Source organism: Hydractinia symbiolongicarpus, chromosome 11 (assembly GCF_029227915.1).
Source record: "Hydractinia symbiolongicarpus strain clone_291-10 chromosome 11, HSymV2.1, whole genome shotgun sequence".
Lineage (NCBI taxonomy): Eukaryota > Metazoa > Cnidaria > Hydrozoa > Anthoathecata > Hydractiniidae > Hydractinia > Hydractinia symbiolongicarpus.
Window position 1 is genome coordinate 13,226,445 of NC_079885.1, and position 25,521 is coordinate 13,251,965.

At 36.5% G+C, this 25,521-nt stretch overlaps 2 protein-coding genes across 3 annotated transcripts in view; one reads left to right on the plus strand and one right to left on the minus strand.

Annotated features, from left to right (window-relative positions):
• Positions 1-10,434, minus strand: part of LOC130613808 (nibrin-like) — a 101,719-nt gene extending 91,285 nt beyond the window's left edge. Inside the window, exons 1-2 of one of the 2 annotated variants that reach the window (XM_057435151.1) lie at positions 10,318-10,434; positions 7,917-8,034 (exon numbers count right to left, since the gene is read on the minus strand). Coding sequence is in view for 1 of the 2 variants with exons in the window: in XM_057435150.1 (XP_057291133.1) it covers positions 10,110-10,148 (39 nt within the window). In the remaining variant the exon portion in view is untranslated. Of the gene's footprint in view, positions 1-7,916; positions 8,035-10,109; positions 10,272-10,317 lie in introns of those variants that run through there. The other variant, XM_057435150.1, reaches the window with a different exon arrangement.
• A 26-nt stretch (positions 10,435-10,460) lies between these two features.
• LOC130613810 (RNA-binding protein NOB1-like) overlaps positions 10,461-25,521 on the plus strand; it is a 29,651-nt gene continuing 14,590 nt past the window's right edge. The window contains exons 1-2 of the mRNA XM_057435153.1: positions 10,461-10,720; positions 10,821-10,954. Coding sequence (XP_057291136.1) covers positions 10,489-10,720; positions 10,821-10,954 — 366 coding nt within the window. The 5' untranslated portion in view covers positions 10,461-10,488. The remainder of the gene's footprint in view (positions 10,721-10,820; positions 10,955-25,521) is intronic.

The following is a 25,521-nucleotide window of genomic DNA, read 5'->3' on the forward strand; positions in this document are numbered from 1 at the left end:
GAGGTCAAACTTTCCTACGTTGCATTCTTGACCTCATGGGATCCTTACCTAACTCTGCCTCGAAGTGTCGACTGACATTCGAATTCCACAGAGACATGGTGTGGTGGCATGATTTCTTTCAACAGTTTAATGGGAAATGTGATTTTCATGGGAAACGTCCTGTTACTAAACTTCAAACTGATGCATGCAGCTCATCAGTCAGTGCATACATTTTAGGTGACTGGTTCTACTCAAATCTGTTAGTAGACTAAAGTAGACTGTTAGTAGACAAAACAGTTCTTTTTTTTTGTGACAATACTGCTGCTGTTACCATGTTTAATAAAGGTACCACTAAGAACCCCATAATACCGTACTTTCTTTGGCGATTGTTCTGGCTGTCAGGAACATTCAACTTCTTGTTGGATACTATAAAAAGGTCTTGTTTGAGTTTTCGGCCCTTGATCGCATGTCATTGTTCAGTTACTTTTTGTTACTGAGTAAGTTTTCCATTACTGTGTAGGCTTGCACCAGTTTACCCTAGTATTGATGTCAGATGTTGTTTTTTTGTCAAGCTAGCTATGCTGTATTCACAAAAAGTAGTTACCGTACACATTATGCCACCTACAGGAAGTTTTGCGACCTCATGTCAATGTCACTAGTACCCGCCTCTAATAGTTTTTTGTGTTTATATGCAGCCTATCTTAATAGGTTCTTGTTACCACAATCTGTCTGTCAGTATATCAATTTTGTTGGGCTCTTGCATCGTGAGATGGGTTTTCCCAATCCGCTTTCCCACAACTGGATTTTATCTACAGTCCTCAAGAGAATTAAACGTACACTTGGTACACCTCCACAGCCCAAGTTGCCTATTTTGCCTGATTGCTTATTTGTATGCGGTCTCGTCTTAATTTAAATTGCAGTCGCCATGCCTCCTTTTGGGCTATTTGCCTTGTGGCCTTTTTTGGGTTGTTTCGTAAGGCACATTTACTTCCTCATTCTGATGCCTTGTTTGATCCTAAGCGCCAATTTACTAGGTCAGACTTTGTGTATTCTACTACAGGTATTACATTAACGGTTCAATGGAGCAAAACCATTCAACTTGGTCAGCGTACAGTTGCTGTTCCATTGGCGGCTATCCCAGGCTCGTCATTATGTCCTGTTACAGCTGTCCAACATGCATTTTCTTTTACCACGGCAGCCTTACCTAATAGCCAGGCTTTTTGCTGGAGAGATTCCTCTACCCCTAAGCTCTGCATTTTTACTTATAAATCATTTATATCTTGTACATGAAGCAGGTACTTTTAGAGTTAGGCATTCCTGCTTCTCAGTATGGGACCCACTCATTCCGGCGTGGTGGTGCTACCTTTGCATTAGAAGCGGGGGTTTCTTTAGATGTCATCTTTCTTTTGGGAAGTCCAATGCCATGTATCTTTACCTACATATGCCCCTAGCCCAGCGCGTGTCTGCCCAACAGGTTATGCATCACATTTAGCTTAATTTTTATTTCTCTTTCTCACACCTATTCACTTTGGATTGGCACTTCAACTATTGCCTAGACTTATGCTATTCAATCGTTTTTAGTCTTTTTTATGCAGTTTTTGATTTAGTCTTCAATACACTCCTCAGCGTTGTTGCCTTTTATCGTTCAGCAGATTATACTCTTACTATATAACATAGATATTTTTTACCTATTATATAGCCTTTACTTTGTTTCATGAGCCTTTGTTCTTGTATTTATCCAAGCTTGTAGGAGACCGTTTATTTTCATTTATATGTTTGTAGTTTGTATATATTATAGTCACTTTTGTAGAAGAACTGACACTATGCACACTTGACTTCTTATTGGTTGAGTTTAAAAACACAAGCAATAAATTACTTCTTACCTCTTAAACCTTTCCCATTTAAATTCATTGTTGCTGACATTTTGTCTTTTTTCATGGTGGTAGGAGATATATACAAGTTGATTTGGCTCAAATAACCCAAATGGCATTTTTCTCACCTCACACATTCTTGACTACTTTATTTAGAGAAACTTTCACGAATTTCACGTTTTTGACCTTTTTCGTGAAACTTTGTCTTGCAAAACTTTCAAAAATAGCCATTCTCAAAAGTTTATTCAGTACTAACTTTTTAAATTGTGGATTCACGAAATTTTATCCACTAAAATTTAAAAAAAATTTGCTGGTTTTAAATGTTATTTCTTGACATCCCCTCACAAAGAGAAACATTGAAGTCTTTGCATGCTGGTTGGACGATTGCCTTTTACAACTACATAACATCAGCCGATGGTAAAGGTATCATCATTAATGGATTGAAAGCCGCTGGAGTATACGACGCCATTGTACTTAGATTAAATAAGCTACCGACGATAGATCCTTTCCATGATATTGATCCCTTGGTTGATCAAGACCCTCCCCTCCCCCTCCCCCTATTAGCTTTGATCTAAATGCAGCTTGCAGAATTGATGAAGAGGAGCGGAATGCTTATAGCTGAGTTACTAGCGAATAAGATGATGACCACATTGCATGGCGAATAAGACGATGACCACATTCCAATTTGTAAATAGAAGTTTTTACATACCATTAGAAAGAAAATTACATTGTTAAAAACACTTCTTCCTTTTTCTATCATAAGAAACATAGGCCACCTTTTCTATAAGAACAAAAAATAAGTTTATAATCACAAATCGCGAAAATTTATCTTGCCAAAACTTTCCAATTTCAGATTTCGCAAAAGTTTATCTTGCGAAAACTTTTCAATTTGCAAATTCGCGAAAATTTATCCAAAGCAAGTTTTTGGAGTCGCAAAAGTTTCTCGGAATAAAGTACATAATGGTTATTCATTCGCTTGTATATTCTGTACTTGTTCTTGGGGTAATCAACCCGTTATCAAAACTTTCATGGATGTCATCTATATCATGAGGGTATAACTATTGCAAGAGCAAGCATATCCATTAAAGAGCAGAATCTTTGATTTTTAGGATTATAATTGCTTCCTTGATGACACATGACTTCCTATCAAGTTTTTATTTCCTGTAAATTCATCAGCAACATCATGAGGAAATATTGATGCAAAAAGTCCTCTTTCATTACGAGGAAAGTTCTCCATAATCTTTTTGTCAACATTATGTGAAGCATAGAAGTTTGAATGTAAACGCAGCTCAATTGAAACGGCAGCTCGAAGTAGATAGCAAAAGCTCTCATTTCCAACAATTAATGGAAACAGAATTTTATAAAACATTGTCGTTTTCAGTAGATCTAAATAAAAATTTTTTTTCTATTATTTATAGACGATAGTTAGCTATGTAGCTACAAACTTTTTTACGCCAAAAATGTTTCAAGGTACAGCTGCATTTAATATGTCAACATGTATCGCAGCAATAAACAGTCCGTAACCAAGCTTAACATATCAATAAATATCTAAAAAGTTGCTAATGTGCAGAAATAGAAGATAAAGGAGCATTTTTAGATACAAAATAATAAAAAAGAATGGTTTCAATTCATACTTTGCCAATTTTCACTGAAAACGGCTAACTTCACACAACTAAGTCACCATTATGGATTTTTTTTATTAAACAAATTGTGCAGAAAGCCCTTTTCCCCAGCACCTTACACCCTAAGTTTGATAGGCAATAGCACAGTGCATTGGCCGTAAACTCCATTTAAATTTTTAAAAACTCAGACAACCGTTGCCAAAAGTAGTTGAGACAAATGCAAAAACTGACCATTAGTGGCAGAAAAGGCAATAAATACAGAATTACGACTCTTTTTATCTCCTCCCCCTTTACACAATGTAAAGAGTCATAGCAGCAAACTTCCGACTTCAAAAAACCTGAGTGCAACATTGTCTGGGGGGGGGGGGGGGGTGCGGGAGTGAAATTGTGGAAATGATTCAAATTTCAAAAAGTGTCTCAACACTTTTGGCAACGATTGTAGGTAGCTAGTAACTATTTCTGTATTTAAAATTTTTATTAAAAAATACACAAGCAAACAAATAAAATTTCTTACCTTAAAGATCTACAAATAGACTCTGTAGGAAATTTTACCAAGTGAGCATTCAGTAGTGTCTGTGAGATTCAGTCCAACTTTTTCTTCCCAACTCTTGCGTCCAAATTTAATACTTCTCCAATACATGTTGAAACATGGTGCTTTACTTTACCTTTACATCTCGCTCCAAATCTTCGAAGACATAAATCAAGTAAAAAATCACTGACCTGTTTCACAGCGATTGTAAAAGAGAAAGTTTGCAGATCACTCACCTGAATATACGTCCTGGATCGTCATGTCGTATAATTTTCATTTTGCACCAGTTGGCTACCCAAGAGAAATACACCAGGATATTTTTTGCCTAGAAGAATGCGCAGCTTACACCAGTTGAATTAGTGTAAATAGTGAAGCTGGTACTAATTAGGATATCAAAAATTTCGCAGGTTGAAACAGCCGCATTCGGCTAAATTGACACAAAAACAGGACCACAAAACCAAAACGAGGGACCGGGGCCCCAAAATTCAGTTTTATACGCGACGGACGCTGGCGGCTGTTAACTCTAGTTCATTTTAATAATGGGCGTAAAAATCAGAGAGCAAAAGGCTCACAGAGATACACCTTAATTTTTTGAGCAGAATTCTTGCTGGTGTATATATACCTGTACACCATAGCTAAATCCGCCCCAGACGTCATCAACCCCTTCATTCAGGAACGGATATGAGGACCCAGGTTTGGGAAAATTATCCAAATTGGTCCCAGGTGGTCCCTAGTTACCCACGCAGTGAAAAATGACTGACGTCACCACCTCGTTTCCAAGTTATTTGGCCTTTTAATTTAATTTCCTTTGACGTCAACATTATTTTAACATCAAAGTTACGCAATTTACAGAACAAATTCATAGGTGATGTTTTATAGACTTTTTTAAATAAAAATGTGAAGAATATAATCCACTTTGCAAAAGTGACAGATAGACACATAAAACTGGCGTAATATTATAAAGATTCCATCGCATCTATCTATTATTATTTTTTAGAATGCAACAAATCCTTAACAGTCCTCTCGTTTTCCAATACACCTTATGCCGATTTCAAAGCGTTCGGTAAAATATACACTTGCTAACTGCGCGGCCTGGGCCCTTGATTGTGGGCGAACAAAATTGTGGGCGAGCTAGTGCATGTCGCATGCTAAAAAGGATACCTGTCTCTCTTCCCTGTTCTCGCTATTGCCCTGTATTTTTTTTTATTTTTAAGTTTCACAGAAAAGATTTTTTTATATAAGAAGGATTTATTTTGAGTAAGATATTAAAAACTAATAGCTTTAATTCTATTTTTTCTTTAAATAACTTATTAATGATATAATATATATCAATTCCCCTCATAAACGGGACAAAACTGTACATACAGCTATTACGGTTTTAGTTTGTTTACCTACCAAAACCGCCATTTTGAAAATATGGCCCTTTAAATATTGTCTGTTTAACCCTATTCAGGCCAGAGTATAGGGGGCTGAGTGTAGTGCTGGGGGGGGGGGGCAAAAAATGCCCTACCCCCATAACTTCCCTTGTATTAGGTTATAACTTATAAAACGGACATGACAATTAAAAATCATGCCTCAAATGCTGACTGTCAGCAATTTTTTTTGCTGACGCTTGCATTTTTTTTGAAGTTGTGTATAGCTTCATAGTAGATTTTTATGTCTTTATTGTAAATGTTGAAAATACTGTTAATTTTAATAAACAAACATTTTAGCTATTTTGGCTTAGTTTAAGACCCTTTGAGGTGCCAATGTAACAAATATTATTCACATTTGAAAATAAGTCAAATATATATGCAAATCTGGTTAGACTAGAGACATAGTTCAAAGATTGATTCTATACATTTTTTATTGAGAAATGCTTACAATCAAATGAGAAAAGCATATAAAAATTATTGACCAGCAACGCAGGTATCACAGTATTAGTGAAAACTAAAAAAAAAAAGTGGGCGTTCCCTAAAAATAAAAAAATAAGGTCCACTGACGTCAAAGGACGGCAATAGCGAAGGGCGCAAGTTATTTGATAAACTTCAGACTTATAAACCTAGTCCATTATAAGTCCATTATAATATCCATATACCAAAATGCTAAAAATAATTTGCACAGTGCCTTTCAAAATGGGCGCGGCACACCACCTGCTGTAAACTTAATTTTTAAATTTTGTTGTAGGTTCACATCAGCTTTTAGCTGACACTGTATTTCAACCTGCTTTACGGAATAAATTGGAAGTAGTAGTAGTAGTAGTAGTGTTGTGTTAGTAGGATCCTTCCATGCAAAATCAAATGAATGTGAATAAGTTCATATTATAAAACAATGAAAGAAAATATACTTTATTTCACCTACTTCCTAATATTTCCCGAGTTATTTGAAAATAAAAATAAAGTAATTATACTCAAGAGTGATCTTCAATGACCGCTATTACAGCTTTTTTTGAATTCGCTAACAAATGCAATATATGTTTGTGACGTAATGACCAGAAACCAAGACCAGATAAACACACTGGAATGGGTGAATGGCTGCTAAATCAACCCATCAGTACGCTTCCCACATTTTTTTTATTTTCGTTAAAACCATTTTAAAAAAGCTGGTGTGTTTTATATTTTTTAAGAAACATCCTAATTTTCTTCACTGCTTGTATAATTGATTAGTAACATCAAATAAAAGAAGGATCAACATGAGAAGAACAGCGTATAGGTAGTTACCAATCGACCGAATGTGCTATGTTATAGTTCGATAAATACACAAATAAATACCTCTTTCATCAACCTCGTATTTAGCACATCTTTAATCTTTTCTTGACATGACAGGACAGGGATGAAAAGATACAACCCCAAAAAATTATTACAAAAGGAAGGCAGAATATCAAAGTCTGTAACCACAAGCAATTAAATAAGCCGTTTCTATGTACATAACACGCACTCCAAACTTGTCAAAATTGACTTGTCAATGTTCACAGCGGAGTTATGGCCTAAACTAATTGGTTAGATCCAACATCTTAAACAGTTCTTTTTTGACTCGCTTCCTGTTTTTTTCGGACAATTCTGGGTCATGAAGCAGGTTGTTCCATTATGCAGACTCAGTGAAGAGGGCAACTCAGAGCATTTTTAAATGTTGGTTACTCGGTCAACATCCCTGCCAAATAATACATTTGCAGCACACCAGCTGCAGATTACTGTCCATTTGGCCATTTTGAGAAATAATTAAAAAAACGCCTTTTGCAAAAATATTATGCCTAGTGTTGAAGATAACCTTGCAATGACGTTACTTTTTCGTAGGATTGTTAAGTTTCAACTGCTGAGTGTTTTTATATGTATTGATAGCAAAACAGACTTGTTAACTCATTTTTTCACCTTTTTAAATGAGAGGGTGGATATCAAAAACAGTTTACTGCACAACCTAATTCACAGGACTTTTTCTCTCTTTTGGGCTCTTGGGACTCAAAGTTGGTTGATTTATCTGATAGCTATTAAATAATGGCTGTTCCCACTCATTTTGCAAGTAACCTTATTAGGATATTTAGGAGAATTTAGGACTATTTTACCTGTTTTTAGGAGATTTTTCCAATAAGCAGGGAAAAGACATACAAAAATTTAGGAGATTTTAGGAGAATTTGATATAGGATAACTGATGCAGAATATACATATTTCTGACTTATATTCCACAAAAAAATCCATTACACAAAGAGACTTTCAAAAATAGTTGTTCTCTAAAAAAATTAGGAGATTTTTAGCATTATTCGCAAAAATTCAGAAAATTTTAGGATATTTTAGGATTATTTAGGAGGACTTTATTTTTTTAGGATTTTTTAGAATATTTAGGAGGTGTGGGGACCCCGTATTAGAATAGCAGAATTTTAACCAAGGTACATTTTTTTTTATTTTTAAATAAGGAAATAAATAAAAAATAAAAAAAAGTTACATTTTTTTCCAACAAATTTAAAAAATACTTTTTGCTATGTGATAAAGATCAAATATCTGTTGCCACATAATCATCTTGGGTATCAATTTTTACTACTCAATTATGTAAACACAGCAGCCTAAAAAAATTATGCAGAAGTATAAGATTTCTGTTAGAAACTTTTAAGCTCTTTTTCAGTGTTATTTTTTTAATAGAGTATTCCAATGTTTTAGACCTCTTGTACAAAACTATAAAAGCTCTGAGGTGAAGGGCATGCTTAATGTCGAGATGAATGTTTAATCTGAAAATGATTCTTTTTCATTTTATAAGTTTAAAGGCGCGTAATCACCCTGTAGGCAACTTTCTTGAGGTGCCTATTTTATTGTAAAAATTGAAAGATATACATGAGAAAACATTACCCAGAAAATTTTATTGAAAACTGACAACCAGAACATGTTCACATGTTTCATGTAAATAACAAACTCACCCCAATTTCTCTTCGCCTACAGAACCGCCATTGCATTTCATTGCACGAATCATGCGATAATAAACGCACGGCAAAATCGATCACATGGTTGCTGGATTCATGCCATTACAGAAAAAATAATGAAGAAGGGAGAGTATCCGTAGCTGTGTTTCCATCGTAATGCTTTTACAAATGTATCAACAAAGTTCCGAACATGATAAATCAGATAAATCAATCGAAGTTTCTGTGTTATTCTTTATTATTTAAACATTTTAACTTACTGAAATCAGACTTCTTTGCAACACTGACCACTTCTTGTTGTTGTTTCTGAAGACAGCTTCGCCTCGCTAGCTGTCTTACTTTTTGATTATTTTCCTTTGTTCAAACAGTTAGTCGTTTCCTTATGGAGACAGTATCAAATCTACACAATTAGAATACCTAAATATTCAGAATTTCCCCTTTCATGCTCTAAATTTATTTATCTCGATAGTGCTTCAACAATCTTCAACTATCACAATGAGCATTCTCCCCGTTGGGTTTTTTTGCCTATAATATGCAATAATCCCAGTCAGCTAATAAAAAAAAGAAAGAGCGTGATAAGCATTAATTATCATAATTAATAGCCACGAGGCAATGCTGTGATTTCTTCTTTCTGTTTTGTTTTGTCTGATCTCCAAAAACAATGGCAAATAGAATAGAAGAAAATTAAATCTAAGCGGAGAAAGTGATACAGATGTTTTTACACTCAGCCTCTTTTTTAAACAGAACCAAAATTTCTTTCCACTTTTTGATGCCATGTTTTACAAAGAAAAACAAGCCAAAAAGAACAGCGTGAATGGAGCCAACCATAATGGCGATTTTATCGAACTCCATCTCAGTGCTCATTTAAAGATAAGGCCGTTTATTTACCTACGGTTTCACACGAACATTTTGTGACGGCCCGCTCATTGGATGAGAATAAGAGATCAATAAGACCATTAAATATGGCGGCTGGAAAAAAACCCCAATAAATTCAATATTTCCACTTCTAGTAGGTTTTATATCCTCAAATTTTCAGGAAAGTCATAACTCCGTCTGAACTTTGAAATAAATATAAAAAATGGATATGTTAATTTTTTTCGATAAGGGTGATTACGTGCCTTTAAGCAGAGCACAGCTTATAATAAGTTTACTGACGATTATAGGTTAAAAATTGTGGAAAAAATGTAATACTAAATATCTCCAAAAATAAAGAAATGTTAAGAAAAGTTTAACCGTTTTTAGATTGTTTTGTGATCCTAAAAAAGCAAACAGCCCGTTTTTTTATCCGTGTCTATTAAACCTTTAAACTTTATATTTTCTTAAAGGAAACCCAAGGTACAAAATGATGTTGGACTTATATTACAGAGCTTTAAAGGTTGGTTCACAAGACTTTTTAAACTTTTTAAAAAACTCTGTTCGTTCTCAAGATATTCACATTTGCTGCATAAATTATGATTTAATAGCAAATTTTGACATTTTCTATTATCAGCCTAGATTTATATATAAAGGTGAATTGAGTAACATAAAGTTTTTTGCCAAAATGACACACAAAAATTATCTGCAGATCGTTGAATTATCTTAAAATCGTAAAATTATCTTAAGATTGTAGAATTATCTTAAGATCGTAAAATTAGCTGCAGATCGTAAAATTAGCTGCAGATCGAAAATTATCTTAAGATTGAAAAATTATCTAAGATCGAAAAATTATCTTAGGATAGAAAAATTACCTCAAAATCATAGTGTAAACTAAATATAAAGTATAACATGTCCCCAATGGGCTTCCGTCGTAGTATATACACTTTTTAGATATGTTTTTTTTTACATATTTCAGATATTACATTTACAGTATAAAGCGAGTGGCCTGTTGGAAGTCTTACTTTATGGCTTTATAGCTATAAATAAAATGAGTTTATATAAAAGAAAAGAAATGCATACCGTTAAATTTAGGTAAAAAAGATCTAGTTTGTGTAACCTTTTCTTCTCAGAATGTAATCTGTTTACAGGACGGGTCTGTACCCAGCCGCTGAGGAGAGGGCTGCACGCGCCAGTTCCAAGAATTTTCCGTTGAATTCCTGTTCCGCGAAATACATATACCTCTTTCAAAACATGGCTGACAAAGAAGGGGTAGTCTACGCTGATGAAAAAGACAAACTTCCATGTTTGATAGCAGATTCTGCTGCTTTCTTAAGAAACGTGGACCTCCAAAACCTTTGTAATGGTGTTTTTACGATAAGGGAAGTTATTAGTGAAATCCGAGATGCTGCAACGAGACAGCGGCTAGCCGTCCTACCGTACGAAATAACATTCCGAGAACCATCCGCTGAGTCAATTCTTTTTGGTCAGCAAACTTTATATTTAGACATTTAGGCAATTTTTAATGGCAATTAGCTAGCTTTGTGCCTTAAGCTAAGCATCTTACCTTTGAACTTTTCTTTTAGCAACTGAATTTTCCAAGAAAACTGGCGATTTTAAAAGTTTATCAGCTGTTGATTTGAGAGTTATTGCATTAACTTATCAACTTGAAAAAGAGTTTTGTGATGTTACCCATGTTAAATTAGAACCATCAAAACGAGTAAGTTGTCATTTTCTTTACATTTTTTATTTTAAAACACAACCTTTCAGTTTTCTAGGTAGCTAGCTATACAGCATAAAACCCAGTTAGGCGGACGTCCCACATATCTGGTGTTAGTCATTTGAGCACCAAAAATAGAGTCCGTCGGTCGGCAAATGATAACTCAAAAAATAAAAAAATTATATCCAACCATCTAACCATTAACGCGCACCATTAAATCGCCGATATTTAATAATAATAACTCTGGCACCTCGTTCAAATAGTTTCCGCGCGCCGTTCTCAGAACCCTTTTCGCATTTTTAAGCGAAGCACAACAATAATGGTCGGTAATCGCTGTAGGAAGACAACAAGAATATAATATTATTTTGCCATTTTAGTTTTTTCGACTCAGTATATCAAAAATTTCGATCAAAAATTAGGGTCGGTTGGGTGACTCTAACACCAAATATTTGTGACGTCCGCCTTAGCTAGCTAGCTAAAAAAGGGCACTAACATATTAAATTCTCCCACACGGTTCATGTCATTTTCCCCTAAATTTATTTGCATCATTTCAATGCTAACATAAGAATCTGGTGCGTCCCCTCCTTAATGTCATAGTCCTAAAATTTCGGTGCAAGATAATATTGCTGATGAAAAAATTGCGGAATTAAAGATTGCAACTATCGCTAAAATTCACAATCTTTTCTTCTGCAATTTCTAGCAAGGACTAGCAATTCGAAAAAATTTTATTACAATTCAAAGGAAAAAAAATTAAATTTGCAATCTAATTTTGTCGATTTCCAAGAAAAAGATCAGTTACTTCTGCCATTGAATTGCACGAGGGTGCCAACTCGCCGAAAACGTTGTATATGTGAGGGCAGCCACGGGCGTTTTTCTGGGTTTTTTTTTAGGGTTTTTGTCTGTAACTGCCCAAAAAAGTCTAGACCCATCCAAAATCAGTAGATTAGGGGGTCACTCAATACTTCTCTTTCTCTCCCCCTACACCCCTGTAAAACTGTGTATATAATAAATTAGAAAATCCCACCTGCACGTATCTGCGCAGCTACCCTCAAATCCTCCAATACCCCCACTTCTCTCTCTCCCCCTACACCCCATCTGTGCATGCGCAAATAAATTTGGAAAACCCAACGGCATCCGATAAATCCGACAGATTCTGACGTCATCATGCGCAAGTGGAGCAAAATAATTTTCTGTTCGTGTAAAAATTTCTTGATAAATAAAATTTTAATAAAAGAGACATGAGTTGGTTTAAAAATGTTCCAGATCAATTCAAGACTCAGGAAATGTGCGGCAGGTTTATTGAAGATAACCCTTATATGCCCGGGATATTCCAGATGAATTCAAATGTGCACCAAAGCAGTTGATGAAATACCCTGGTGCCTTTTTGATGTTCCAGATCGATTCAAGACTCCGGAAATACAGTACTGTGAAAAGGTTTGTTAACATCGTGCTTCGTGTTTATTTCATGAAACGCACGAACCACGATAGTCCAAGATGCGCATTTTTTTAACAACCATGGACCTCACGATCATGTTTCGTGGACTACACGAACGAAAATTAAATATTACATCGTGGCTTCCACGATAGATAATTTCTATTGTAAAACAAAGACCGTTAGTTTATCAATTAAATCAAAAAACCGATGGCAAAAAATAAATTAACACGTTTTAATTTGTTGTCATAAAGCTAGCTACATAATAGATTTTAATCGTTCGTGAATCAAAATGCGATGTAAAAAACATTTTTATCTTCGCTTTTCGTTTTAAACTTTTAAAATGCGATCTTAAAAAACATTTCTATCGTCGCTTTTCATTTTTAAACTTTTAAAATGCCATCTAAGAAAACATTTCTATCGCCGCTTTTCGTTTATAAACTTTTAAAATGCGATCTAAAAATACATTTCTATTGGCGCTATTCGTTTATAAACTTATAAGTTGCGATCTAAAAAACATTTCTATCGCCGGTTTTCTTTTATAAACTTTTAAAATGCGATCTTAAAAAACATTTCTGTCGCCGCTATTCGTTTTAAACTTTTAAAATGCGATCTTAAAAAACATTTCTATCCGTGCAGACAAATTTAGCTTTTCTAGATAAATGACATTTCGTAAAAATACGATCGCGTCTATGACGAAAAAGTATACACCAAGCAAAAACTACGAATATGCTTTTTTAACCTGATAAAACCTGAAACAAACAAATTAACTTTAATAAAAGACTTTTTTGAAAAGAAAAAAATTAAATTATACTGGTTATAAAAATCGTTGAGCTCGCGAAAATAATCGTGGGACACACGATCCTTCATGGAAATAATAATATTAGCGTGGTGGCCACGATAGAATGTTTGAATGTTTGTTATACATAAAGACCACGATTTTATCGTGGTTCGTGTGCACCACGCTTGTTACATGAACACGATGTTAACTAACCTTTTCACAGTACTGTATGCACCAAAGCAGTTGAGGAAAATCCCTATGTGCTTGCGTTTGTTTCAAATCACTTAAAAACGCAAGGGATGTGTACCAAACCCTCTGAAAAATCCTCTTGAATGCTCACCTAGATTCCAGATTGCTTCAAAAACCAAGAGATGTGTAATAAAGCCACTATGTCTGAACCTTACATAATAAATTATGTCCCAGATTGCTTTAAAACGCAGGAAATGTGCAACAAAGCAGTTAAAAAGGATCCCTATATGCTCACGTATATTCCGGACTGGTTTATTACGCCTCAAATTTTGAAAAAAACTGAACATCTCTCAAATTTCAATTCACGGATCAAGACTACATATCGCCAGCGGAAAGCACAGGAGGCTAAAATTAAAAATGAACTACTTCCATTAACATGGCATCCAGCTCAATTTTGGGGTTGGTGTATGCCAGAGGATGAAAAGCAAGATATCTCAAAATTGTGAGAGTAATTGAAATACCCTAATTAAAAAAAAATTATCAAAAAATTTATAATAAAGAGAATGGCAAACACGGCGATCTATTTTGATAAGCAATGGGCTAAATTCTTGAAGAGGGCGATGAGAAATATTCACAATAAATTCAGCCAGCTATATGAAGAGGACTTGTTTGAGATGTGGACCGATGACTATAATTTATCGATGCATAAAGCGGAATACTTTTACAGCCTATCCAAAGAGCTAATCCGTGTAGCTTGGCATCCATATCGATATTGGGATTGGTGTATGACGGAGGATGAGAAGCAAGAGATTTCAAAATTGTGGGAGTAATTGATAAAAAAATTTGTACATAATAAATGAGTAGTACCAATACATTTAAAGGTATGGTGAAAATATTTTTTAGTGGCGTTGCGATCTCTATTGGGCTCTATATGCCAATTATGGTTGCAGGCCTCGTAATAGAAAATGAAAAAATAAAGGGTAAGGTTGATGAAGAAGAGAATATTGATAAAACGATGCAAGAACAGTGTCATGTCATTGTGAATATATACTTGATATATATGATAGGTGCAAATGTGGGAGGAAACTTGTGGTGAAAGGTAAACTTTTATGTTGGCCTTGTTATCATGAATACACTATATATAACAGTGATTGACCAAAAAATAAAAGGTTTGTGATTGGATATCATGACCAAGACGAGTTATCAGCATTACTGATAAAAACCCCTAAAAATAGCTACTCCCAGGGTGTCTCTCAATACACCGAGACTTCCTCTTTCACTATGTCGTTTGATCTTGGTGACTATCCTGAATGGTTAGAAAAGTACGAGGACATACTGAAAATAAGTGGAGGATTTGGGAGGTTATTGCTTCACCAACATAATTGTGAAAAAAGACCGTTATATCAATCCTAAGATCAAGGAATGGGAAGGTAAAATTAGAACAAATTTTCATAAGCAAAGGGAACCACCTCAAGGAGGACCATACGAAAATACGGCCATCATTAAAATAGGGAGCATCTATAGACAGGGTTGCAACTATTATGTACAAGCCTACCTAGAAGAGTGTAAATACAAAGAGGTTGAAAGGTATGGTGCTAATTATCTTACAGAATCTGAATCTGAGGATGATGAGAGTACTGAGTTATAGTTTATTTGCATCACCTGCATTTATATAGTATGAAAAGAAGCCAAATTAATGAAAGTTCCTCGTTATTCTACACTGAATAAGGAAGATCTTGTTGAGGCAACCCGGAAAATCAAATACAAGGATGCTTCAATACAGACACGGTCCTTATTGCAAACCTTGCGTTGAAATTGCATATGAAAAAAATCTTGAAAAATATTTGCGACAACTCGCTAAAAAATTGCGACGTGTAGTACATGATGGGGACCTAGTGACCAATGGAGATACTGGTGAAGTGGTAGGATACGAGGTTGACTATGGCAGATAATGATTTGTAATGGTTAACCCATCACAAATAATACTTTGGTCGATCTTCATAGGCTATGTGACATTGACAGGTGGGGTATCAGAAGTGCAGGCGATTTGCTGTGAAAAATGAGATTTAGATGGCTTCACGGTCGTTGCTCGGCAGTGATGGTCTCTACAACACGTTTTGATTTTAGTCAAATCTGCTAGCGATACGGGTCAGGAAATTGCTCAATTCCAAAATGTCTTGAAGTATGCGAGATCCAAGGTTTATTTTAGTGTTGCCCATGGTGTGTATATGATACTCAGTGATATGAACCTGCACATTGGAAATATCGTGAATTTTGCAAACAAAATTTTGATCAGCAAGGATTATTTCTCTATCAGTATCCAAAGATTAATGCTAGTGCAAAACCTCGATGAAACATCGGGCACCACAGGTGAGTCACACGTCAGAGACGCAGACTGTGACAGCAACACCACCTAAGCAAGAGAAGCACTGGGTAAAAGCAGGGCAACACGATGATACTAAGGTTGCATTGATTTCAACAGGGGTAGGTGTTATTTTGCTTTACATATGTTAGCATAATATGTAGTCTAGTGTGTTTGATCAACAAATTAGACTATATCTACCTCTCTTCCCAACATAGGCCACAACAATCTCAACAGCACCAGCAATTGCCATGTATAGGTGCTTAGCCACAAATTCAACAACTTTTGCTGCCACTCGAAAAAAGGATACTACCGTCCCTACAATTCTGGGAAGAGCCACCCCTGCTTTCCCTGCCAAATATTTTAAAAAATTTCCAGGTCTCTAGTTGTTTTTGTAAAAAATTTTTACTACCACCGCCAGTTTCCGCTGCAGCACCAACTGCCGCTCCACCTCCTGCAGCTGCCAGCACAATGTTGCTTATTAACAAGCCTACGGCTGAAAAAATGCTTGCTATAGTGATCCCCTGCTCCTTGATCAAGATCTTTAATTTTTCAGCTAGCAGTGTATCGTCTTTCGCAATTTTCATAAGTGTGTTTTTAATTACAGTGAGCTGGCCTTGAATCTTGGATTATAGTAAACCATGGGCCACCCGCACGGCCCCTTTTTGATCCTGTAGATTTTCCATGTCTTCCTTGCTGTTTGCAATATCCGTGTTTCAAATCTCTATCTGTTGTTTGGATACTCCAGGTTGTTCTTTTTTTTTCTTCTAGTCTCTTCACCTTGGCTTCTGCCTTAGCGATCTTATCATAGAAAATCGTCTTACTTTCCAATAGTTTTAAGTTCCCCCTCACTGTTTGAAGTTGGCCTTATTTCTATATTCTCAGCATTTTTGATATCATCTATTTCACTAGCAAGTTGTTGAGCCGCTTCCTTGCTCCTGTTATGCGTAGTTTCGTCTTCCTTGGTCGTGTTGTTAGGCGTAGTATAATCCATGGCTTTCAGACACTTTATGCGTAGATCCGTCTTTATCATGTTGATTGTACGAAAACTACCGTCCTCTATCGTTAGTTTTTTCCCATCATAGAGGAGTTGATTAGATTTACGTTGCTTCTTCTTTCCTATTTTAAAGTCGTCGTAGTGTCTCGCATTTGGTAACCCCAACTCTTTGCCAAGACGTTTGTAGAAAGAGTTGACCTTTGATCTTTTGATCTCTTCCATCTGACTACTTAGCTTGGTGCCCTCCTGCTTTCTTTGCTCTTCAGATGTTGGCGTTGAACTGGTGCCAGGCTGGGCAAGGTCCTCGGGTTTACTAAAAGATACATCATCAGGATTATCTGGAATATTTTTCTCTGGTGTAAAATCTCCTTTCAAATTTGGATTATCAGCCATTTATTTTAAACAAAAACAAGTAATAATAAAGTATGACTAACATATTTGGAAAAACGCTCGATCCATACGCTAAACTTAAAACAATGTTCGCAATTAAAGCAAAAAAACAGCGTGTGAAGGTGAGTTATGTCCCATCGACAATCAATCAGATTGAGGATTTGTATGTGGATGTTCCCAATATGGGGCAGAATGATGTCATTTTTCCAGAAAGTCTTCGGTTATTATTTGATCTGGAGCTAACTGGTACAAACACGAAACGTACTATCATGAGCAATATTGGCAAGAGTCTGGTGGAGAGCCTGCTCATTACATTAAATGGAAACCATGTGCAAAGTATCAACGACTACAGAGTTTTCGCTGTCTATCGCGATCTCTGGCTCTCTAAATTTGAACTTGAAAACAAATTGATTCAAGAAGGTATAAACCCTAAGGATGGTACGATCTGTGCTTTGCAGGTGAAAGTTAGCGATCATGTGGGTACTGATGAAGAAAAGGCTGTACTGTATGGAAACACGTTCTGTATCCCTCTGGGAGAAATGTTTGAATTGACCCGAGGTTTACCATTCTACCAGCCTGGATTACACAATCGGTTACAATTTGTGATACATTTTGCATCATATGGAGATGTTATCAAAGATGCAGGTACAGCGGCTTCAGGGTCTACGGCAGCAAAAGCGGCAGATGCTGCACACAAGATCAGCAATATTGCACCAGAGTTTGATAAAGTAAACCACGACAAGCTTACAGGTGAAATGGTATCACGGTACAGTTGTTTAGCACTACCCTTCAAGAGTACTTCGAAGCAAGGTGATCGCAATGAAGAAGGAGGATACCAGTAACAATTTTCAAATTGACCCCCCTGCAAAAAGTTTGAAATGAGTCCTATTGCTCTGTGTAGATCCATCAAAAGTTAATCCCTATAGCAGTGCTAACGAAATATTTTACAACCCCAATATTGAAAAAATCCTGATCACTGTTGAGGGTGAACCCAATGAACTCTACTCTCATGCCATGCTTAGAAAAGATCATTATGAGCAAATTGTGAATCTCTTCGGTAAACATGACTCAACAGTTACGATAGGGAAATTCGCGACTGAAAAATATGCACTTTTTGTAGATTTTCGTTCATCTTCTGATCATAGCCTACATGGTAGCGGGGGCCCTTTACAGAGATTGTTGGACGGTATTACTCTACATATGACAAAGAAGGCGGATGGAACAGGGGATGTTAAATGTTATGTCTATTTGCTGAGCGACGCTCAATTAAATATTCTCAATGGTAAATACCACAGTGTGGAGTATTAATCGCAGATCGCTTTCAAATAAATGAGCTTAGACATTGTTTTAGATCCACATATGGCGATATTTTCTGGCCTGACTAGTTGTGGAAAAACACAGGGTGTTCTAGACCTTCTAGAAGGTGAGTACAACAAGCATTTTCACAATATCATTATCCTCTGCCCAACTATACAATGGAATAGCACCTATCTCAAGAGATCCTCACTTTGGCAAGATGACTATGTGTTTCTTATTAATCTCAAGAATCAACTTTTTGAATTGATAGAAAAATTATCGTCGCGACTAGTCGGTGAAGATACCCTGTAATTATCAATGACTGTATAGCAGACGAATCTCTCGATAAAAAAAGACAACCCTTGCTTGAATTAGCAATTTCAGGGAGGCATAGGAAGCACTCTTTGTGGCTGTTAACACAATCCTATACAGTTTTACCAAAAAATCTTCGAAGACAAAAAAAGCAGTTGTTTGTGTGGTACTCGCACGAGCGCTTGATATGAACCTTATTAATGACGAAACCAATATGATCAATGAGAGTAATTTGAAAGATGTCAACGATCAACTGGACGAATCAAAACATGCGTGCTTGTATATTAGGTTAAAGACCCTAGAAGCTATAAAATTCTCGAGTGAATGGTGGTTTTATGGATCGATTTAGTCCACAAAACGGCGTGATTGCTCGTGTTGTCAATTCACCAAGCGCTTGTGCCAAATAAACGAGAAGGAGTAAAAGCCCTTTAGCGACTCGTTCCCGAGAAGTATTAAATGTGGCTAGGTGACACTATTACTGGTCTCGGAGGGTGTCCCCAAATCTTGGTACACCCAACCAAACACAGTTTTACTGAAAGAACCTGTTCTTTATTGCTTTTTTTTGAGACATGAAAATGATACCTCGTTGTGATAACATGGCGCCAGGAGGAGGAACGCGTGAAAGTATGTTAAGCTTTGTATAGATTTGTCTATACAAAAAAATCTGATTCGACAGCCCTCGAAATTTCGCGACGGCAAAAAAATGCTGAGGCTAATCTTTGTTGCGCATTCATTTTGCGGTAGAAAAGTGTGGGGGATGTTTTGAATCGTGAACCCCAAACTCTCAATCTTAACTTCCTTTTCTGCATTTCCGAAATAGTATGCATGACTATACTGTCACTTTTATAAATTTATTGTTTATTTTTCAGGTCATCACTAGCCAGTAGGCAAAAATATTCTTCGTTTTCAAATTACAAAAAATCTTTATCCTCGTGGCTTAAATAAAAACTTCAAAATTCATTCGAAAAGTTCAGCTACATTTTAACAAAATTTTTTTTACCACACGTGGGTTTTGTTTTTAAAATTGTTTGAATAACACTTGCGGCATAAAGAAAATCCATTAAATTCGGACCTGCTATGGTTTCCAATTGTTTTGTAAAATGAAGAAATTATCTACAATTAAATCCATGATAAAATGTCTGTTCCGCATGTAAGTGCAGTTTTGCAGACTTGATTCATCCGTGCTCCGTCGGTGTTGACCTTCGCATTAGTTAAGAACCGCATGGCTGGATTTCTTGTGTAAGACCTGGTTACCAACGACGAAGGGGCCAGGCAAAAGAGATTTATGTCTACGTAGTTCTTTTAACTAAGTTAGGAGTCGGTGAATTAGCTAGGATGGTCAGGATGACTATGAATAGGCTTGCTCGTGGATTAAAAGGACCAGGACTATTCAATAATTCTGAGACTAAAAGTTTTTGACCAAGACTGAAATCTATCAGACCTTTTGTCCGACGAAATGTGACAGGAAACTTTGTTTGACGAGTGTCCAAAAATTATTTTGAGGGCTGCCATCACACGCTACAAAATGGATTTTATAGATTGATTTTGAAAACTCTATTTTTCAGGCGTGCGATTAATCACACGCCTCTCCTGAAAAAGACTGATATTTAAAAGGTAAGTAAGACTAACTAAAAAATTAGAACTTTCAAAATTGGTGACGCTTCACTCTCTCGCGTCGACAAATTATTGCTGAGGGATTGCCGTTGCAAATGACTATGTTGTCGGCAATTTATTGCCGCTGTTCGACCTAAGGATATAACAAAAAGATGTGTTCCAAAAAGCTTGTTATGGTGCTTGCCCCACACATAGAAATTATATATGACGATTGTCAGGTTCCATGGTTTAAACGAAGCCAGTTGGTAAATATTGTGGGATTCGTGATATACAAAGAACATACAGAAATATTAAAGGCCGAACCAGATATGAACTTTCCCGATCAGCTTCGTTTAAAAATAGGTATGATATATTCATTTTTGCTGAGGATGCTATGGAAATCTTGGTGCGATGCAAAAGTTAGGATACTATTAAAATTGCGGGACGTTGTGGCATAGAAATTCGAAAAATAAATGGTTTTGATGGTGAAGATATGGTTTGCAGCATCATGTCGATGGATGAAAGATCTACATGTACTTCCCAAAGTACAGATTAGCTGTCAATGTGCTGTGATGAATTTGGACATATTGATTGAGATATTGACTACGAAGTAAAAAGAGAAAAACATATCGAGCAAGACTTGGGATGCACCTTTATACGATATAACCATGATGCGCCCGATATTTCTCCATATTTCACATCATTAACAAAATTTATCTCTATAGCAGGCAGTGAAGTTTCTTACAAGATGATAGCAATGCGGAACATATATTTTTTTTATCTTGGATTAAAAAAAAATTTCAGCTCAAAAGATTACAAGAAAAAAATATCTCTTGTAATCCAGGAATCCTTTAATTTAAATATTGAGACTCTATCCGATAAGCATTTACGACCTCGTTTCAAGAGTGCCGATCTTTGGAGATTATTAGGGATTTCAAATGTTAGGCAGTATAGCCTTAATCACCATATGATAGCATCGCGGGCAGAAATAGGGTATACTCGCCGACTACGTCTGTGGTAGCTCAAAAAACTCCACCGATCTGTTCGTGACACTGGATGGCGCCTTGGAGATTGTGTGTCATTCTAGAAAACCGAAGGCGGCGCAATTTACCAGGTGGCTTGCAAAAAAAGGTGTTGAAAAATTATAGGAGCTAAATAAAGAAAAAGATGCTGCAATTGCTCTCCTTGGAGATGATCTTAATGAAAGAAATAGACAGGTTGCTATTCTTGAGCAAGACAATTTGGAGCTACGGCAAAGACACATACCACATCGAGTTCTTATTGACACGGTGCTATGCGTAGTGGACAAAAACGATCCTCACAAGCATGGAAAAGCAGGCAGACATAACCACTATGTGATCGGATGCCAACCCAAAAAACTCACAAAAACGCTAAACGATTTAAGAGTAAAGTTCCCTAATATGATAGCAAGGGAACCAGAATGTGATGATCTCAATGCTGTTCATGCATGGTGTCGTTTCAAGGAAGATGTTCTTGGTACAGACAACTTTCACCACAACCACATCACATTACCTGATGAAGATACGTGAGAGCTGTTTGAAGGGATGTTTAACATCGATATGGTGTAAGCAGCACAGGCGATAATTGTGTGACTTTTTGTGAGTCACAACAAAAGGTCTCAATCAACCAAGATCAACATCAAAGGTTAATGCAAGAAATCTACAATCCTTTTACATAGTCTGGAGGTATTGCTACATCTTCTGGTACTAGCATTAATTCTTCTGCAACAAAACTATGGTCAGGTCCGTCTTTCAAATAATACAACACATGGCTATTCAGGTCCGCCACAATGCGATCTAATCTATACGTTTTCTTACCCCAAAAAGTGTTGGTTGACCATGTTCCTCCCCGGGCCGCAACAAATATAAATACAACCCATCTTCAGGAAAAGGTTTTTCCTCAGGGAACCCTTCACTTTTTACAAGTGGTACATCTTCCAACCTGATGGCCTTTGAAGGCTTCATTCCAATCATTGCAGTCTTGGTGTTATTTAAATTCTTCACCATAGGATATAAGTTTTTCACCCATATTTTACTTTAGTCCTCAATGACCAACTCTTGTGCATCTTGAGGTTTGAATTTTTTTTCGCAAGCAATTTGTTATACGAATCAATAAATGCTGTAAGGGTGTGATGATACTTGGTTGTAGCTTGTTTAATCTCCACCCCTTTAATCTCCACCCCTTTGCCTTCCAAAAGTTTCGTCACATCAAATTTAAATTCTGAGCCGTTATCACATTCAAAAATTGTAGGATAGCGCAGAGGTCCTGCTTTGTATATGTCTTTAAGCATGTCTGTGACCTCACTGTCTTTTTTCGTACGCAATGGTCTCGCTACCTTATATCTTAAAGCGACATCAATGCCTGTCAGGATATATCTATAGACATTTCTATAAACTTTGTCACGAGGCATATACAATAGATAAAATTGATGCATTTCATTCGGTTTTGTAATTGTAAAATGGGAGTAATCAATCTTTTTTTGGCCCTGAATATGTCATAGCCATAGGAGCTGGCGAGACAACCAATGTACGACTCTTTTACGTGGTAATTTACTCTCGTCAGATAGTAGTTTGATGGCTTTCCTTCCAACCCAAAGATGTTCAGGCTGATAGTAAATACTGCCTAATTTTTCTGCCTCTTCTTCTGTGACGATATGTTTTGCAGAGCGCGTTGCTTTTGACTTCTTTACTTTTGACATGTTTATTACATGTTAAAATGTGTATTTTTTATTACAAATATTTATACGCCGCAAACCACAGAAGAACTAGGGATCCTACAATGAAAGTGATTTCACCGTCCTATTGATGTTTGGAAGGTACATAAAAATTGGAAATATTGGGTGCATTATCGATCGTAGCGATATAGAATTCACGCATCCCTTTATCAAGATCTTTCAAATCTTCCATGGGTTGCCTCTTCAGCTCTTGTTGTTTATTATACCAGTCGATTTTTGCTTGACGATCACGTACCCATTGTGCTTTTCAACACATCATTTGTGTCCATTTTTGCAGAGGGTTGTGTGATCCCTAAAAATTTCTTCCCTGCCAGGGCATATCCAAAAGTGAAACCGAGATCTAGCAAGGTCTCGTACAACATATCGATTATCTCTTTTTCTTGTGGTGTAACTTTGACATTTATTATAGGGTTCAACGCATTTAAAAAATGTCTATTTTTGGGGGTTGAACTTTTTTTCAACAGGAAGCGGCTGCTCTGATGATTTTTCAGGTTGCTGCTGCTGTTTTTTATGCTTAAAAAATTTATACCAAACACCATGCCTACTATGAGGTACTTGGTGAGGTACTTGTTGAAGTACTACTCTCAGGTACTTGACCACTTTCACCCTTTTTCTTGTGCAGGTTTTCCTTTTTTTTCTTGTTCCATTCAGCAAGTTTCTTACCGTCGGCAACGCGATCTTCATTTTATAGAAGATGTACCTCTATAAAATTTAAATAGCTTTGTGCTGTACCATGCGCTCTGCAAAGCTCTCCTTCAGTTCTCATAAACATATTTCAAAAACTGTTCACCTAATCCCAACTCACAGACATTTGGCGGGAACCTACCCACAGGTGGAGTGAGTATGACTGAGCCATGTGTCAAAGCTTGTATTCCATCGATTCCTACACTTAAAGCGCGACACTACTGCAATGTCTTGATCATATAATTCGTGTAATCCTAAAGCTAATTTTGTCAGATTATTTCCCATTATTTTCTTCTTTTCGATCTTCGCCGTTTATATTTCTTGGACAGCTGAGTGCCTGATGCTTTCAAATATTTTTCGTTAAGCACTTTGGTATGATTTGCAATGTGCGCCAAAACCAAAAGTGGAGCTAAAAATTTACCAAATGTAACATGAAACACAATACCGAGGTCAGTCATGGATTTTTTAATAATTTTCCTCAATTTTTGAACAGAGTCGATACAAATCAGGTTGCTTACAGCATTTGAATACAAGTTTACTACATGCTCAGATAACGCCTGGCCTGTTTTTTTTCCCTTTATCCTGAATTTCTCGTTGAATATACTCGGCATATGCCTTTTCGATGACATCGTCTGGTGCCTTTTCTACGAAGCCTTCAGTACACTTTTTTGGTAAAAAATGTGCTTTACCTTCCCTGATTCCATCTTTCAATAATTGGCGTCTATTGATTGGTATTTCCTGTTGTTGCAGAGCTTCTGCAGGAGTATCAACAACATCAAATATTTTAGCAAGTTCAGTCATTTTATTTATTATATATCGAAAACGTAAAAAACAGAGTAGTACATTCATATAAGGTATAATTATCACAATACATAGATATACATCCATGTTTTATTTTTGAAGAAAAATACCAAAACTCCCTTAGGAGAAGCTCTGGGTTTTTGATTGTTGTTTGTTGTTGTTGTTGTTGTTGTTGTTGTTTAAAACCCAGAGGTTTTTGATTCTGCGAGTATCCCACTCAGAGCCTTTGGCATTCCATCTCTGAGATGGTTTTCAGTGCTGTCCTGCTTTGCAGGCTTAGCCTACTTGCTCTTGATACTCTATACAGAATGTCGTGTACGCAATAATGAACACACCTTTTTTAGGTGTGAACTTTCGGAGGCCTTTCCTGCACATTTTTCTTTACTGACATTTTGGCACAATTTTTAACTGACATGGCACAACCAACATGACACAGTGTGGTACAGACCGGGGCTAGACGGCTGCTTCAAGGTAAGTCATGCTCTCGCCCGCACATCCCTACCCTTCCTCAAGGACTAAGCCTGGTACCACAATTCTTGAGTATACCTTGAGTATTGCATGTCTGGCAAATCACGCATCACCAGGCATCTCATTTGCGCATCATACAGAAAACCCTTGATTATTCAGAAATGTTGTAAACATTTTTGAATAGATGAGGCTAATGAGTTTGATCTTGTATTTACCGCTTCATACTGATGAGGAGTGACTCCAGGTTGTGCTTCGTAGTGTAGATATAGCGATTACAACTCCAAAGGTACTGTATGTACACCATCCTCTAGGATGCGACGTTTGTCGTAAAATACTGAGAGCCCTAGCTTACTTTGCTCATAGGTGATCACCCCCTGGCTGTGTACCTGGAAACCTATGTTTTTCGCAGTGTGTAGATGTCTTTTCAACACCATATATCCTTGCCATGTGATCTCGTTTTGCTTTTTGACATCCCTTTACATGAAAACTTGACGTCCTCTTTCCCTT